General features: G+C 39.6%; 2 protein-coding genes across 2 annotated transcripts in view; one reads left to right on the top strand and one right to left on the bottom strand.

The window, feature by feature from the left end:
- Nucleotides 1-3,735, bottom strand: part of RMND1 (required for meiotic nuclear division 1 homolog (S. cerevisiae)) — a 47,306-nt gene extending 43,571 nt beyond the window's left edge. Inside the window, exon 1 of the mRNA XM_008575126.1 lies at nt 3,631-3,735. The gene's annotated coding sequence lies outside the window, so the exon portion shown is untranslated. The remainder of the gene's footprint in view (nt 1-3,630) is intronic.
- Nucleotides 3,736-3,958: 223 nt separating this feature from the next.
- Nucleotides 3,959-17,548, top strand: part of LOC103592408 (oral-facial-digital syndrome 1 protein-like) — a 19,033-nt gene continuing 5,443 nt past the window's right edge. Inside the window, exons 1-4 of the mRNA XM_008575125.1 lie at nt 3,959-4,188; nt 6,354-6,459; nt 8,389-11,420; nt 16,194-16,359. Coding sequence (XP_008573347.1) covers nt 4,148-4,188; nt 6,354-6,459; nt 8,389-11,420; nt 16,194-16,359 — 3,345 coding nt within the window. The 5' untranslated portion in view covers nt 3,959-4,147. The remainder of the gene's footprint in view (nt 4,189-6,353; nt 6,460-8,388; nt 11,421-16,193; nt 16,360-17,548) is intronic.

Genomic DNA, 17,548 nt, shown 5'->3' with positions numbered 1-17,548 from the left:
AAAATATATTAATAATTTTTATATTGATTACTTGTTGAAATAGTATTTTTGGATATACTGGGCTAAATAAAATACATTATTACAATTAATTTCATCTGCTTATTTTTCTTTCATCAATGCAGCTTCTAGAAAGCTTAAAATTACATTTGTGGCTTGCATTGTATTTCTATTGGACAGTGCTCTCCAGACCTTGTCATTATCAATAAATGCAACCTCATATTCTCAACTTCACACCTTCTACTCTCCAAATACTATCTCCTATCTTACCAGCTCACTCCTTCCATTACCCAATTCCAACAACTCTTCAACCCCAACAGGACCTACAATTCAAAGATCCAACTACCTTTTCCCTGTTTCTCGTTCCCCAAAACTTCCCTTCCTCCTCACCAGTTATTACTCCGTGGTCTACCATTACAATCTCTCTCCCTCATATATCTTGAATCCCTTGCATCTCTCTCTACATACCACAAACGACATAACTTCAACCGTAATTAAATATAATTCACCTCATTTGTGCCTGCACTCCTGCAGCTGAACGTGGCTGGAGACAACGAACCATCCTAGCCGCCTGATCTCACTCTAAAATCATGACCACTTCATTCAGGTGGCCTTTCATGCTGCTCAACCACCTTATATTTCTCCACTATATTCCACTTTCCACTCTCTCCTCAAATCTGCAAGCCTCAGGCCGGCCCGTGGCTCAGTCGGGAGAGTGCGGTGCTGATAACACCAAGGCCACGGGTTCGGCTCCCATTTTTAAAAAAAAAAAAAAAGAAAAGATAACCGGTAAGGGGATCTCAACCCTTGGCTTGGTGTTGTCAGCACCACGCTCACCCAGTGAGCAAACCGGCCATCCCTATATGGGAGCCGAACCCGTGGCCTTGGTGTTATCAGCACCGCACTCTCCCGACTGAGCCACAGGCCGGTCCCTTACCGGTCATCTTAAAAAAAAAAAAATCTGCAAGCCTCTTGATCCTTTCTCATTCTCAGTAATGACCTCGCTTTCTATTTCACTTACAAACTAGAAACAATCAGAAGAGAACTTCCACAAGATGAATTATGCCATCATCTACGTGTCTACCTACTGCTTCTGTGCCCTCACAAGGTACTTAGAAAGGTTCATGGAAAAATAAAAACTAAAATACAAACCTTTCCGTGTACTTTTTGAAGTCCCCTCATGTACTTTGCCTTCCCTTCCGCTACAACAGGTGAATTGTCGATGATCCTATCTAGAGCCAAGTCCTCCATCTGTACACTAAATCTCATCCCTCCCTGCCCACAGAAGGAATTAAGCCCTTCTCCCCTCTCTTCCATGTCATTATTTCCCCCTCTTTACTGAAACATTCCTATTAGCATACAACTATGCTATATCTCCCATTTTGAAAAACAAAAACAAAACAAATTTCTCTCCTGATCCCATTTTCCCTTGCACATACTACACCTTTTCTCTCAGCTCTTTTCCAATAAAATTCCACTACAAAGAGTTTTATTCACTCTCTCCAAGTCCTCTTCTCCAATTTCGAACCCACTACAATAGGGCTTTCATCCCTACCCCTTCACCAAACCTCGCTCATCAAGGTCAACAATGACCTCCACATTTCTAAATCCAGTAGTCATTTCTCAGTCTTCATTTTAACTGACTTATCAAGCAACATCTGGTAGTTAATCACTCCACCCTCCTTGAAGCACCTTCTTCACTTGGCTTCTAGGATATCACACTGGCCATTTTCCTCCTCCCTCACTGACTGCACCTCCTGTCTCTTTTGCTGGTTTCTCATCCCCTCAAGAATAGAACGCACCAGGACTCCGTCTCTCGGCCACTGTTCTTCTCTATCAGGCTCTTGGTGATCGCACCCAAACTCATGGTTTTATGCAGCATCTATACATTGATGAATATCAAGTATTTGTCTCTAAACCACTCCGGTAAGAGTAAAAATGTAACATGCTTAAAACTAAGTTTCTGAGATCTCACAAAACTATTCTTCCCACAGTCCTCCCCTCTCACGAATAGCAATTACGTCCCTCTATTTTGCTAAAGCCTAAAACCTGGAGTCCACCTTGACTCTTCATTCCCCATACCCAATCATTCAGTAGATCCCACCTGGCCTTCCTGGGCCCCGTTCGTACCATCAATACTGTTACCACCTGGTCTAAGCTGCTATGTTTCCCATGAATTTTTCTCTTAACTCCCTGCTTCTGTTCTTGGTCTCCTACAGATTCTTCTCAACACAGCAACCAAAGTGAACCTTTGAAACTTTAAGTTGGATTACATGTTTCCTCTGTGCAAAATTGGACTATGGCCTCGCATTTCACTTACAAGAAAAGCCAAAGCCCTTAAAATGGCCTGCAGGGCCCTATATTCTCTGGCCCTTTCTCACCACTCTAATATTTCCTACAGCTGTCTCACTTGCTTGTTTTGCTCATCACTCTGGCCTCCGGATCTTTGCAGTTGCTGTTCCTTATGCTCCTCTCACAGGGACCTATAACTCTCACTCTGTTACCTCCTTCAGCTCTTTGCTTAAATGTGTCCTACCCAGTGTAGCCTCCTCCAACCACTTCATTTAAAACACACAACCAGCACTTATCTATTATCTGTCTTCCTCCACTTCATATTTCTTCATTGCATTTAATTAACATCATGTGCACACCTTGAATTTTTAGATTATTATTATTATTACTGTTTTGGTCGCTGGCCAGTATAGCGATCTGAACCTGTGACCTTGGTGATATATGGCTGTACTCTAACCAACTAAGCTAACCAGGCCAGCCCCCTTAGTTTAATTTATACAACAAACACTGAGTTCTTACCACGTGCCAGGCATTGTCCTAGTTACTGATAATACAGCTATAAATTAGACAAAAATTCCTATCTTCTGAATCTTACATTAGGTCACTGACAATAAACGTGGTAAACCAGTAAAATATATTAGATAATGACAATGCTTAAGGAAAAAAATAAAAGAGGAAAGGATGGGAGATTTTTCTCTCCAGACGCTCTTAGACTGAATAAAATCCCTTGCAGAGGAATTTTATTGGAAAGGAGCTCAGAAAAGAAATGTGCATGGAAAGAAAAATGGGATCAGGGGAGAATTGTTTTCACGATGGAAGAAATCACAGCATAGCTGTATGCTGACAAGAATGTTCCAGTAAGATCCTTGAGGATAGCGATTTCTGCGTTTTGTTCACGCTCCTGTGACAACAGTGCACAGCACATAGTAGGTAATCATTCAACTGATATTTTTGAAGTGAAATACAAGGCAGCTACTTAGATCCTGGGCACATTTCAACTTTTTAAGAATAATATCAATTAAGAAAACGGTTACAGCTAGACTACAATTCAATGGAAAAGTGGAGCTAATCTTTGGAAGCACGCCTTCCAATTCCTTAAGCTCACGATGATTTCATTGATTTTTGCGGTTACCACTACGCGCTGGCTCCAAAAAGGCTAATGAGTGTTTACTGACTGAGTGCTTTTAACTCCCAGCTAATTCGTCCAAAGATCACTGTCAGAGGCAGGAGGTCACAGCGGTCCTGGTGAAACCGGTGACGCGAGAGGTTTCCGGCGGCCGGGAGCGAAGGCGGAGGCGGTGCAGGACCACACAAGCTGCTAGGGAAAAGCAGTGCACTAACCTCTCCTCCGGAGGAGAAGGAAACGTCAAGGGCCAAGCTTCCGCTGCAGGACTACAGGGGAAGAGAAAACGTCGCGGGAGCAGCCTCCGGATCCCCGCAGCAAACCCTTCCCTGGGAGAGGTGCTCCCTCCCGCCGCCCAATACTGCGCAGGCGCACACAACTCCGGGCCGGCGGAGCGCGAGCCGCCGGGCCACGTGACCGCCCGAGCATGTGACCCCGCCAGGGCGGCCTCTTCCGCTCCTTGGTTCCTGGGACCTCCCGGTCCTTGCCTGCTTCCGCCTGCGCCCGCTTCCTGATCCGCTCCCTCTAGTCGGCCTCCGCTGTCCCCGCCCTCGTCCCCGGAAGATCTCCGCGGCTTCCAGCCAGCCGTTGTTTGCCGCTTGTACGGGCACCAAATAAAGTTTCTTCATTCAAAAGCACTTTTTTAAAAACCACAGCGCTCCCTTCCCCAGCTCCTCCTTCGCGGCGGCACCACCTCTGTTCCTGCGGCCGGTGACACCCGACAGTTGGAACGTGATGGCGGACCCTCCGGCGTCTCTCTCGGGACAGGACGTAGGGTTTGTCTCGCTTTTCTCCTCCCCACTTTTTGCGGACAGAGGGTCTAGGTGGGAAACGGTAACAAGGTGCCCGCTCCGTGCGCGGCTGCGAGTTCAAGTCCCGCCGTCTGTCTCCGCTTCCCAGGGGCGCCTTCTCGGGTTTGGAGGCGACAGCGAGGCGGCCCCAGGGGAGGGAGTCTGCTCGCTGCGGCTCAGGACTTGGATCAGCTTTGCAGTCTCTTCCTTGCGGTCACTTCTTATTCACTTTCATAAGCGCGCCTTTGGGGGGTTCAATTTTTTTTGTAAAAGTTGGGGATCTCAGGTCTATTGAGAAAGGTGTTTCTCCCTCATGCTGATCAAATCATGATCTCACAATGCAAAGTGTCAGTAGTTTTTTGCTTTTGAGGCGCCACGCTGCAGATTCTGGGTAAAGTTGTGGGAGACTGTAAAGATAATATTACATTCATTTACATAAATGAAAGGTCAAGTTTGTATTTGAAATGGGCACTTCAAAATATTGCAGAAGAGGAGAACAGTTACAGGAAAATTGACACGAGTTGGGCAGGAAGTAGATTGAGACCAGAGAGGCGCCAAGGGGCTAAAATCTAAGCAGGCGGTCACTGTCAGGGTCATGCAGATGTAGGGGGTGAGTGCCTCCTCAAGTTGTGCGGCACAGGCGCCTCTGGCTCACCCTAGTCCTTACCGGGCACCTTACTGCAGAGGCGCAGGCCTCAGTCTGAGGAAAAGTAGAAAAATGTTAGAAAAAAAGTAATACTTACCAGTTAAAGTAAAATGTCAAAGGACTGTCACTTGGTTTTGTATCAGCTGCCTTGGAAAATAAAAGAATCAATTGATTTAAGTTAGTGTTCCCTCCCTCCAAGGTATTAGTGATTTTTAAAAAATATTCTGATCAGTGGGCTGGACGGTTGCTCAGTTGGTTAGAGGGCCACCTTGTAACACCAAGGTCAAGGGTTCAGATACCCTTACCGGCCAGCCGCCAAAAAAAAAAAAAAAAAAAAATGATCAGAGTAGTTACTATGCATATTTTAGGATACTCAAAGCACCCAGAGTCAGGACGTGTTTGTTTTTGCAATTTTTTTCTTAGAAGTTTTATAGCTATCCTTTGAGGAAAACTTTTGGAAAAATACTCAAGGTACAACCCAATAATTTACAAATTGGAATAAGATAATTGTATTTTCGGAAGTCTAACGATACCAAATTAAAGTTAAATGATTTGGACAAAGGTATTCTTTTCAAAACTATCTTGTCAACTTTTTTGGTTTTCTGTGTCTATGGCGATCTGTACATGTAAAGACCGATCAGCCAAGCTCTGTGCTCTGTATTTAAAAACTGCACAGAATTTCAGCACCTGATAAACTGCACAGAATTTCAGCACCAGTTTTTAGAAAAAACTGAATCATATGTACTTCCTAAAAAATCTAATTATATGAAATGATAACCCGTAAATCTCACTTTTTGTATGTCTAAAAATCAATACTATCTTTAACTTTTTAACTTTATCTCCAGCTTTCTTCATTCTTTGACACTTCTAGAAAGTCTAATTATTTTGGCTGGGAGAATAGACAGGAGCACGTCTTAATTTGTTTAGGGGCAAATAGGATGGAAGGAGTTCATTATGCAGGTAGAGACAACAGTGGTAAAACCTTTGGAAAGAATTAAAATTGACTGAGAATATAGACAGAGGGAAGAGAAGGAAACAGGTTTTTAAATATCTTTAATTCTTTATGTTCTTCAAGCACAGAGTCTTTAAGGAAGTTTCACATCCATTGTCTCATCTTTCTAAGCAGGTGAAGTCATTTAGTAGTAGACCTGGGACAAGAGCCTGTTTGATTTCTTGGCCAGTCCTTTCTCTGTCCTATCACATTCTTAAACTAGTTTCTGATTCAAGAAAATAAAAGGAATAGAATGGGAAAGATAAGAATGATTTAAAAACGTTCTCTGGGGAGAATCTGGGATTAGAGGCAGTAAGACTATTTAACTTTTATGACATACCAGAGAAGTTTTCAAGTTTTCTAATGTCTTAATATAGTAGTTAGACAATACTGGTTTCTCTTTTAGTAGCTGCATGAAAAGGAATTTTAAATGAGGTGTTCTGGAAACTAAAAGATGGCCAGTCTTTTAGTGTAATGCTAAGTAATATATTGTATGTGACTCTCTTTTCTTAGATCATTTGCATATCTTACGATAAAAGACAGAATACCACAGATCTTAACTAAGGCTATTGACACATTGCATCGGCATAAAAGTGAATTTTTTGAAAAACATGGAGAGGTAAGAGTTGTGTTTTAACTTTAAGTTTTTGTTAACTCTTCAACAGAAACACAATAAGTAGTTACTGCAGGTTTTAATTTTCATGTAAAATATAAAAATACATGAGCCAAATATTTATCTAGTTGTAATGTAATATGTTGAAATGAAGTATAATCATGAGGTTGTCAAGGATAGAACAGGCAGTCTCCAATTTAGAAAAGAATTATATTCCAACAATTTATTTTGTCATTTATTTAGACCTCAGAACATGTTTTTGAATAGATACAGTGTTGTAAGTGGTGACTATGTTGCTGACTTGCTCAGAAAAGCATTTTTAATTTCAAATTGTGCTGAATTGCAGTATTTATATTATTAATTTGAGGTCTTGGGTCCTGGAAACTCAGGCTGCTATGCAAATACTAATTAAAGATGTGAATGACTCATTAGCATTCAGAGCAGGATAGGACTTTGGAAATCTCCTTGTCCATTCAATTAGTGGAAAAATTCAAATAACTATACTACTGTAAATATAGGTCTTTAAACATGCAAGTCCAGCAATCTTTCTGTTACAGAATAGACTATAAAAGACCATTCATACACCAGTACACTTTTTAAAAAAAAGTTGACAGCAAAGATTTAGAGAAATGGATGGTGGTCTTCTTGGCTGGACTGAAATGGAGCAAGAAAGCACATAGGCGATTTGAGACTAATGTTGCATTTCTTTTTTATTTTTTAAAAGATGACTGGTAATGGAATCTTAACCCTTGACTTGGTGTTGTCAGCACCATGTTCTCCCAAGTGAGCTAACCGGCCATCCCTATGTAGGGATCCAAACCCGTGGCCTTGGTGTTATCAGCATCACACTCTCCCAAGTGAGCCATGGGCCAGCCCTGTAATGTTGCATTTCTTTCAGCTGCTTTTGTATTGTCTTTGATACGAATCCTGACGTAATACAGGATCACCTATTGTTCTTCATTGCTGAGATCCATCTTATTTTGACACTGACATTTCCGTTGATGCATGGTTTCAATGTTTATCATGTAAACATGAGTTTGTTTTGATGAATGCACACCTTTATCACATAAATGTAATTTAGCCAAATTTGGGTAGTTCACTTGAGTATTTGGTCATATACCTAAGCAAATTACCATAGTACTTTTATAGTTTCAATTTTTTTGACTGGAGTGATCTTAAATGCAATAATTAATCAAGTCTTAGCATCTTGCTACTTGGCCTGCGTGCTCACAATCATCAAGTGACCTGCTGGCCAAGAGTGGGAAAGCAGGGTCTACTGTCCCTCCAGCCCTACCCCATTTCACACTCTCCTGGGTACAGGACAAGACCTATATAAAGTGTTAACATTTGAATAATCAGGTGAAGTTAAAGAATTTAGGGTAAAGATTTGGAAAAGGGGGTGTTCCTCATAAGAAAGTCAGCCGCGTTGGGACTCGCAGGCTCAGCTCCTAAAACTGTATTTTTTCAATTTCTTTTCTTCTATTTCTGAATCTGCACAGTCTCTAAAGCTTCAGCCTTTCATTCTAGCAACAGAAGAGTCTACATAAAAAAAAAAAGACTGGAGAGATGTCTGTATTGAGAAAATTATAGGTTTGAAAGTAGGAACTAAATTCTCTTAATATTAACATGGTAATAATGATTTTATTTATTCTATATGTGGCTTATTAGGCCTAAATTTTCTTTCTTTCTTTTTTTAAACGGGGTAGGACTCTTGCTGGTATAAAACTGATTATCCAGAGGTAAGTATATAACCATCAAATAGCAAAAGTTTAGATAATTTATGCTTTTTGAAATTGTAAAAGGATATGTTTTTTTAAAAGCCTGAATTCAACCTTCCACCACCTTCCGCCATCGAGAGTCGCGCCTGGGTCACAACCCCGTCCTCCCTTCAGAACCGCGGAGAAAGGAAGTGCGCGCCTCTGCCAGAGTTCCTAGTTCGGATCCATCATGCCCCTCGACTTTGATGTGTTGACTAGGGATGAACTGCGCAAAAAGCTGTACCAGACGTTTAAGGATCGGGGTATACTGGATGCTCTCAAGACCCAGCTCAGAAAGCAGCTGATACATGAATTGATGCACCCTGCATTGTGTGGAGAACTACAACCTCAGTCCCTTTCAGTGGAAGGGAGCGCCCTCTTAATAGGTGCCTCTAACTCTCTAGTGGCAGATCACTTACAAAGATGTGGCTATGAATATTCACTTTCTGTTTTCTTTCCGGAAAGTGGTTTGGAAAAAGAAAAGGTATTTACTATGCAGGATCTATTACAACTCATTAAAATCAACCCTTCATCCAGTCTCTACAAATCACTGATTTCAGGATTTGACAAAGAAAACCAAAAAGGTTTTCTTATGCAGTTTTTAAGAGAATTGGCAGAATACCATCAGGCTAAGGAGAGTTGTGATATGGAAACTCAGACAAGCTCAACATTTCCTAGCAAAGACTCTCTTGCTGAGAAGCTTCAGCTTATTGATGATCAGTTTGCAGATGCTTACCCTCAGTGTCCAAAGTTACAGTCTTTAGAAATAAAGTTAAACGAATATAAGAGAGAAATAGAACAGCAGCTTCAGGCAGAAATGTGTCAAAAGTTGAACTATTTTAAAGATACTGAAATAGCAAAAATTAAAATGGAAGGGAAAAGAAAGTATGAGAAGGAATTAGCTGAATTACGGAAAGAATTTGAGAAAGCTTGTCAAGCAAAATCTGAAGCCCTCATTTCTCAGGAAAAGATTAACTTTGAGAGAATTCAAAAGCACCAAGAGATTGAAACAAAAGAAATTTTTACTCAAAGGCAGCTTCTACTAAAAAATTTGGATTTGCTAAGAGACAGAGAAGCAGAGCTGAAGCAAAGAGTTGAAGCTTTTGAGTTGACCCAGAGGCTCCAAGAAGAAGAAAATAGAAGTGTGAGTGAGGCACTTAGGCGACGGGAGCAGAATATAAAGAGTATCGAGGAGACCTATGACCAAAAGCTCAAGAATGAACTTCTGAAGTATCAACTTGAACTAAAGGACGACTACATCACTAGAACTAATAGACTGATTGAATATGAGAGGAAGAATAAAGAAAAGGCTATTCATTTGCAGGAGGAGCTAACAGCTATTAATTCAAAAAAGGAAGAACTCAGCCAATCTGTAAATCATATGAAACAACTTGAGTTTGAGTTAGAATCTGTCAAAGCCCAGTCTTTGGCAGTGACAAAACAAAACCACATGCTGAATGAAAAGATTAAAGAGATGAGTGATTATTCACTACTAAAAGAAGAGAAACTAGAGCTTCAGGCACAAAATAAATTACTTAAACAACAGCTGGAAGAGAGGAGAAATGAAAACTTGCGTCTCCTAAACCGCATAGCTCAGCCAGCTCCTGAGCTTGTAGTTCTTCAGAAAGAGTTAAAGAAAGCAGAACATGCTATAGTGTGTAAGCAGAAGGAGTTCGAAACCTACAGGCGAGCTCTGCAGAAACAGCTGCAGAGTGAAGTTGAGCATTCTGCACAGCTGAAGGCCCAGATGTTAGATTACGATGCTTCTGTAAAGAGGTTAACCGTTCAGGTTGCTGATTTAAAATTGCAACTGAAACAAACTCAGACAGCCCTAGAAAATGAAGTGTACCGCAATCCAAAGCAGTCTCCGATCAATCGTTTCATCGGCGGATGCAAACTGGCGCCTCATGACATTGATATAAGTGGGGATTTCTTAAACAATCCTCTTGAACAGAAAAAAGTTATGGCAGGTACAGTGACACCAAGGGTCAGACATTATCCAAATGCAGGAATGGAGGGCAGTTCCCTCCCAAATGCAGGGATGGAGGGCAGTTCCCTCGATTCTGACCTTGAGTTTGTAGCCAATGCTAAGGCAAGGGTAAAAGAGCTAGAGCAAGAGGCGGAGTGCTTGGAGAAAGCTTTCAGAGATTACTATCGGAGAGTTATTGAGAATCCTGCTAAAAGCCCATTGCCAGCCGAGAGTCCACCATCTCTGCACCTGCGAGGAGCTCCCATAAACATCACTTCCAGTGCCCTGGAAAGAGGTGTTTCTGCAGAGGACCGAGTTGTTCCTGGGCAGCCTCCGGTAGGCACACTTAAAGAGAAGAGTGAGGCCTCGGAAGCGCTGACTGACAGCGCCAGGTCACAGCCACACAGGCGCCTCTCCTCCACGCCCCTGCCAAAAGCCAAAAGAAGCTGGGAAAATGAAATGTGTCTGGAAGGTCTGGACAGGTCACACGTTGCTTCCCCAAGTCCTTGTCCTGACAGAATGTCCCAGCCATCACCTGCTGAGTCTAGGCACAGCCTCTGCCTCCCTCCTTTCTCCCACCCTCCAGAACAGAAGGCGGGTCTTTGTCAGAGACAAACTGAAATTCAAGACAAAAGTGAATTTTCAAATTTGGACAAGCAAGCTTTTAAGGATAATGAAGAGTTTGGATCATCTTTTGAATGTGCAGGGAGCATGCTGAGGCTGTTTGAAGTGGAGGGGCTCCATCCCACTGGACATATGCCACATGTGGACGTGGCCACCACTGCACCCCCCAGACCCATCTCATATAATTACTCAAATATAGATCAGAAACAAATTGGCGAACAAAGGGAAGAAGAAACAATATGGGAACAGCAAATGAAAGAACAAAGGCAGAGAGAAGAAAGAAGGCAGAGTGACCGGCTAGAGGCTTTAGAAAGGGAGCGAAGAGAACTGGAAAAACTGGATCAAGAAAGGAGAATGATTGAAGAATCATTGAAGATTGAAATGGAAAAAGAATTAGAAATGAGCATTCAAGAAATGAAAGACAAATCTGCTCATGGTGAAAGTCCTTTAGAGAAATACATGAAAATCATCCAGCAGGGGCAAGAGCAGGAGTCAGCAGAGAAGAGCTCAAAAAAGATGGTCAGACAAGGCTCAGTAGTGGACACACTGCCGTCTACTGACAAAGACGAGAGTTTTACAGGCTTTTCTCATGAAGAACCAGAGCCAGATGACTTTTGGTAATCATTTTTGCTGCTTATTAGCTTCTTACATACAACAGTGAGGAATTATGTAACAGTTAGGAATATTTCTCTGCAATCAAAGTTCTTGATAAAAATTGTGTAATCCAGAAAACAAAACAAAACAAAACAAAAAAAATAATAAAAGCCTGAATTCAGTTGAGTTCAGCAGATATTAATGACACTATTTGGACATTTCCACAAATATTAATTTAATAGTCTTGGCAATTGTAATCCACTTGCCTAGAATAGACAAAAGATTGAATATCTGAAGTATGAACTAATCAAAGATTCTTTAAAGACTTTTCTTCTAGAATAAATAATGTACTTATTGAGCAAAAAGTTAATTTGAAATAATTATATATATAAAAAGTCAACATGGGACAAAATAAGCATATGTTTTTATAAAAATAGATAACAGAATTTGGTATAGGGAGTCATTACAACAGTGAGTCACTCTGTTGTTTCACACTGTCTTAATCTTTAGTCTTTTTTTTAATGGCTATATCAGAAAAAGACTCAAAGTTATGTATGTTCAAAAATAACTTTTAATAGGTTTGTTTATACTATTTACATTTTCCTAAGAAAATTTTGATCTAGAACAGATTTATAGTGCAAAAGTTCAAGACTTGCCCAAGGTTACATGACTAGTAAGTGGTAGAGCTAGGATTTGAGCCCGGCCTGTGTAAATAAGATTAGAGTCTTCATCAGCCTATCCTTTCCAAGTAGTAGATTTGGATGCCCGTCAAGGACTGAGTAGTCTGAAATTCTGTGAGGGGTGGTTTCATAATTTTGGAAAATATTTGTATGAGCCAAAGCTGCTGAAGTGTTGAAAGACTTGGTGGCAAGCTGAGCAGGGTTATGAGAGTTTGGAAGTTAGAAAGGCAAAAGGAATGCTGTTTCTGAGTTTAATTTTAGTGGTGGATTCAGAGAATAAAAAAATTTAGGGCAGAGTTTCACAAACCTGGATGCACATTTACAACCCAGTTGGAGAAAGGGAAGGTGGTTTCAAAAATGCAGATTTTAAAATCATTATAAAAGAGTAAATACAGTTTAAATTTATCTGGGGTGTGGTTGGGTATCAGTTTTTCTTTAGGCACCTTAGGGAGATTGGTTGATATCCTCTGGTCCAAGGGGTAGTTTGTTAAAAGAGATAAAGGGAAAATTTAACTTTAAGAACCTAGAATTTTAGTCATGGATGTAGAACTCTTCTCAGAGGGATTTCTGTGGCCTATGTCTGAAGTTTTGGGGATTGGAGTTACATTGTGCTAGAACTTAACTTTTACATCAGTATAATAAAGAACTGTCCTGCAGCAGAACTAGCACTGAAGTAGTTTTTGAATGCCCAATTTGTCAGGTTCTTGTAGTGGGGAGTTCTATCCTGGGTCAGTGGCAACTCCAAAGTGACCAAAGAAGGGACTTCTTAACTCCTGTAGGATCCTGAAGCACACATTAGCTTTGAGACATGTTTATGTTGATTATATACTAGAGTTAAATAGTCTGCAAGTCTAAATTAAGATTTAAAGTTTTAGCCATATGTGAAATTTAAATACATTAAGTAAATATACTTCAGATATTGAAAAATGAAAGTATAGAGAAAATAGGAGACATTTTAAAACTTTTTATTAAAGTATAGTATACATATAGAAAAATACACATGCCTTAAGTGTCCGAGAACATACTCATGTACTACCCAATGCTCAGATCAAGAGGCAGAACCTGACTACAGGTTGAGCATCCCTTGTTTAAAGTGCTTGGCTCCAGAAGTATTTCAGACTTTGGATTTTGGTTTTGTATTTTGGAATTTTGCACTATAGTTACCAGTTCAACATCCCTAATCCAAAAATCTGAAATTGGTAATGCTCCAAAGAACATTTCCTTTGAGCATCATGACGGTGCTGAAAAAGTTGCAGATTTTGGAGCATTTTGGAGTTTGGGGTTTTGGATTAGAAATACTTAACTTTGCTAGTACTCCAGAAGCCCCTCTTGAGTCCCTCTCCAGTTACTGCCATCACTACCCCTCAAGGATAACCACTCTTGTGGCCTGTGCTGGTTTTGCCTCTCTTTAAACTTTATTTAAATGAATGATACGGTGTGTCCTTTTCTGTCTGGCTTCTTTCACTTATTATGTTGGTGAGATTTGTCCATATTGTTGCATATAATTGTAGGTCATTCATTCTCATTGTTGTATAGTATTGCAGTATATGGACGTATTGCAATCTATTTACTTCTTCTATTGTGATGGATATTTGAGAAGTTTCCAGGTGTGGGTTATCATGAAGAATGCTGCTATAAACATTTTAACACTTTTTTGTTTTACTTTGTTTTTAGTTAACACACAATAATTGTACGTATTTGTGGGGATACAGTGTGATGTTTCAATACATATATACATTGTGTAATAATCAAATCAGGGTAGTTAGCATATCCATCACCTCAAACACTTGTCATTTTTTTGTGGTGAGAATATTCAAAATTCTTTCTTCTAATGCAATATATTATTGTTAACTATTGTCACCCAACTATATTATAGAACACCAGAACTTATTTCTCCTAACTAACATTGTACTGGTGACCAATCTCTTCCCAGTAACACTTTTTTCTTTTTTTTTTTTTTTGGTGGCTGGTGGGTAGGGGGATCCAAACTCATGACCTTGGTGTTACAAGGCTGTTTTCTAACCAACTGAGCTAACCAGCGAGCCCGTTATCATGTCTTTGATGAACATATGTGTGTATTTCCGTTGGATGTGTATACCCAGGAGTGAATCACTGGGTCATAGTGAATATACATGTACAGGTTTAGTTGATTCTAAAATAGCAAACATTTTAAAGTGAGAAATTACATATATTTATGTGAGTTTCCTCTCTTAGATACAAGAAATAAGGCTCATTTGTAACATGACATGTGACTTGAAACTAATGAATAATTTGTTAATAAAACATTAGAACCATGGGTCAGCAAACTTTTCTGTAAAGGGCCAGATAGCAAATATTTTAGGCTTCAGGGGCCATATGGTCTCTGTTGCAGCTGTTGAGTTCTGCCATTGTTGCATGAAAACAGCCATAGACAATATGTAAATGAAAGAGCACAGCTCTGTTCCGGTAAAACTTCATTTATGGACACTGAAACATGAATTTCCTGTGTCACAGAATCTTGCTTTTATTTTGCTTTCTGTTCAGCCATTCAAAATAGTAAAAACCATTTTTAGCTTGTGGGTCTTACAAAACAGGTGGTGGGCCCGATTGGGTCTGTGATCTACAGTTTGCTGACCCCTGTACTTGAATCTATGCGTCCAGATGATTTTTATCCTTTTAATCACCTTGACAGACTGATTGATTTCAGCAATGCTGCCATTGCCAAAACGTCTTTGAATTCTTTGGAACTTCTTTTTTTTTTTAAAGATGACCGTTAAGGGGATTTTAACCCTTGGGATTTCAGCAATGCTGCCATTGCCAAAACGTCTTTGAATTCTTTGGAACTTCTTTTTTTTTTTTTTAAAGATGACCGTTAAGGGGATTTTAACCCTTGGGTTGGTGTTGTCAGCACCACACTGTCCCAGGTGAGCCACGGCTGGCCCATTCTTTGGAACTTCTTTAAGAGCCAGTTCACAAGCCTCAAAAAGAAAATTAGTCTCATTATTTTCTGTTACGCCTCATTTTTAACCAAAAATATTTTTATTCAATTTGATTACACACCTCATTTTGCTGAAATTGCTCTGACCAACCTTTGGCTGTTTCCAAAAACAAACTGACTCCAAAGGATGAAGGGATCATTGACAGGACGTTTAATAATGTGCCACAGGTTGTGAAGAAGATTCCAAAAGAGGAATTCCAAAAGTGCTTTGAGCAATGGCAGCATTCTTGGAATAAGGGTGTAGCTTCCCAAGGCGACTGACTGACCAGAAGGAGGCAGTCATCATTTGGATGTATAAATACTGGTATGTTTTTTGTTTTTATTTTTAAATCAATCTCATTACATCAGTCTTATATTGTTTTTACCCAAACATGGATGGCCCATAGAAAAAGTAGTTAAATAGAAGATCAGTTAATCTGAATGTCTTTTATATTCAATTCTGTAAAGGCTATTATATTATTATTTATATCTTAATTATGTTTTTCTTAGGCCATTATTAATATTACTTGATCTTTCATTGGACAGCATGAAGGTGTAGCCATGGCACATACATCACCTTTGATAAAAATCAACGTGAGAGTAAAAGTTGCCAAAAAAATATCTACACATAAATTGTCAAAATTTATCATTTTCATCAAATTTGCAACAGTATTAAGTCTGATTTATCTTGCATACTCATTGTTTCCATAATACTCTGTTTGATTCTATTAGTGGTTACTGCATTGTATTCAAATGTTCTGTTTATAGCCATATATTTGTTACTTGGAACCTTGTCACATTAGGTGCTCAAAAAATGTTCGTTGAACTACAGCAATTATCTTGAAATTGTGTTTCTCTTTCTCCTTTTGCTGTGCATTCCCTGGTGAATAAATAATTATGGACATAGTCACTATAATTATTTAATACTTCCAGTAAAATAGTCGATTTGGGAACTTTTGGCAAACAATTAAAATGACTTTGGGGGGATTTATTTTTGTGTAACTTGATTATCTGTGTTATATCTAGTGTCTGTTACCAAAAATTGAGAGTGGATGGTGCTATTCTCTTTCCTTTAAAGAACTACAATGATACAAATGTAAAAAAAAAAAATAGGTATAGACTTATATAAATGTTTCACTTATGATTTTTTCCTACTTTAGTCCACCAATCGATGACTTTGATGTATTTAAAGAATCAAAAGACCAAAATTTCTTTGAGTCACAAGAATCTATCATTGTTTTATGTACACATCTGCAGCAGTTGATGAAAACTCTTGAAGACCTAGATGAAAATCAGCTGAAAAATGAGTTTTTTAAACTTCTGCAGGTAAATATAATAATTAGTCTCCTGAGAATATTTGTTTATTTAAACAGTTAAAGAGTAAACTGGTACACAGTTAACAACAAAGCATGTGTATATTGTCATTTAAATTGTAATTGGTTATTTTTTATAATGTTCATAAGTGTTAAGAGCTGAACATTCCATTTAATTTCTAAAAATGGGTTTTGACATCTCTTCTGCTCCAACTGGAAATGACTTTAGTGGCACAGGAGTCATCTGACTTCATATCTCTGTCATTCTTGGGAGAATATTTCAGAGTGATTTGGTAAACCCAGCCTGACTTGGGTTTCAGTGTTGACTCTGTTGCTTATTTGTGGTTGGACCTGAGGCATGATACTTAGTTTCTCTGGTGTTCAGTTTCCTCATCTGTTAAGTGAGAATGATAATATATCCCTGGGATAATGTAATCCCATGAATTAAACTAGATTCATGCATGGGAAATGCTGAGCACAGAGCTTGGAACACAGAGCCTGCTGTTATCATCAGCAGGTGGTCAGTTGGCCTATTAATATGGTTTTGTTACATTTCTTCATTTTTAATTTTCATTCAAACATCCTAAAATTTAAAATATATTGTTAGAATCAGAACTATGTAAATGTGTAGTGCACAGCAGTATCCTCAGCTCTCACGATTTCCAGAAAAAGTAAGAACATTTCCAGAAAGAATGCTGGGTTGGGGGGTTGGGGGGCCTCAGGGGCTGCCAGGAGAGGGCCTGATGAGGCTGATGAGGCGACCAGGAAAAACCTGAAGGAGGTGAAGGAGTCTGGGGAGACCGTGGGAAGGATGAGAGAAACTGCAAGGAGAGTCTGTAGTTGACGAGAGAAGTAGGGGGCTGGGGGGTGGAAGAGACTGGTTTTGTAAATTTTTACTCAAAGTGAAAGAGAACAATTGGACGGTTTTGATCAGGGGAGTAATGTTATGTGACTTATTTCAAGGAATACTTATGAAAACAGATGACAGGGCCAAGGGTGGAAGCTGTTCTGAAAATAACTCAGATGAGGGAGGATGGGACCAGGTTGGTAGCATAAGAGGTGGTAACACGTCACCAGATTCTGGATGTGCTTTGTTTTTGTGTTTCTTTGTTTTATTTCTGTTGTTGTTGTTGTTGTTGTTTTTTTTTTCCTTTTTGTCTTTTTTACTGACCAGCAATGGGATCGCAACCCTCGGTGTTGCG

This window comes from Galeopterus variegatus, unplaced genomic scaffold, assembly GCF_000696425.1.
Source record: "Galeopterus variegatus unplaced genomic scaffold, G_variegatus-3.0.2 Scaffold1140, whole genome shotgun sequence".
Taxonomy (NCBI): domain Eukaryota; kingdom Metazoa; phylum Chordata; class Mammalia; order Dermoptera; family Cynocephalidae; genus Galeopterus; species Galeopterus variegatus.
Note: the sequence above shows the minus strand (reverse complement) of the source record. Positions and strands in the feature narration are given on the sequence as shown.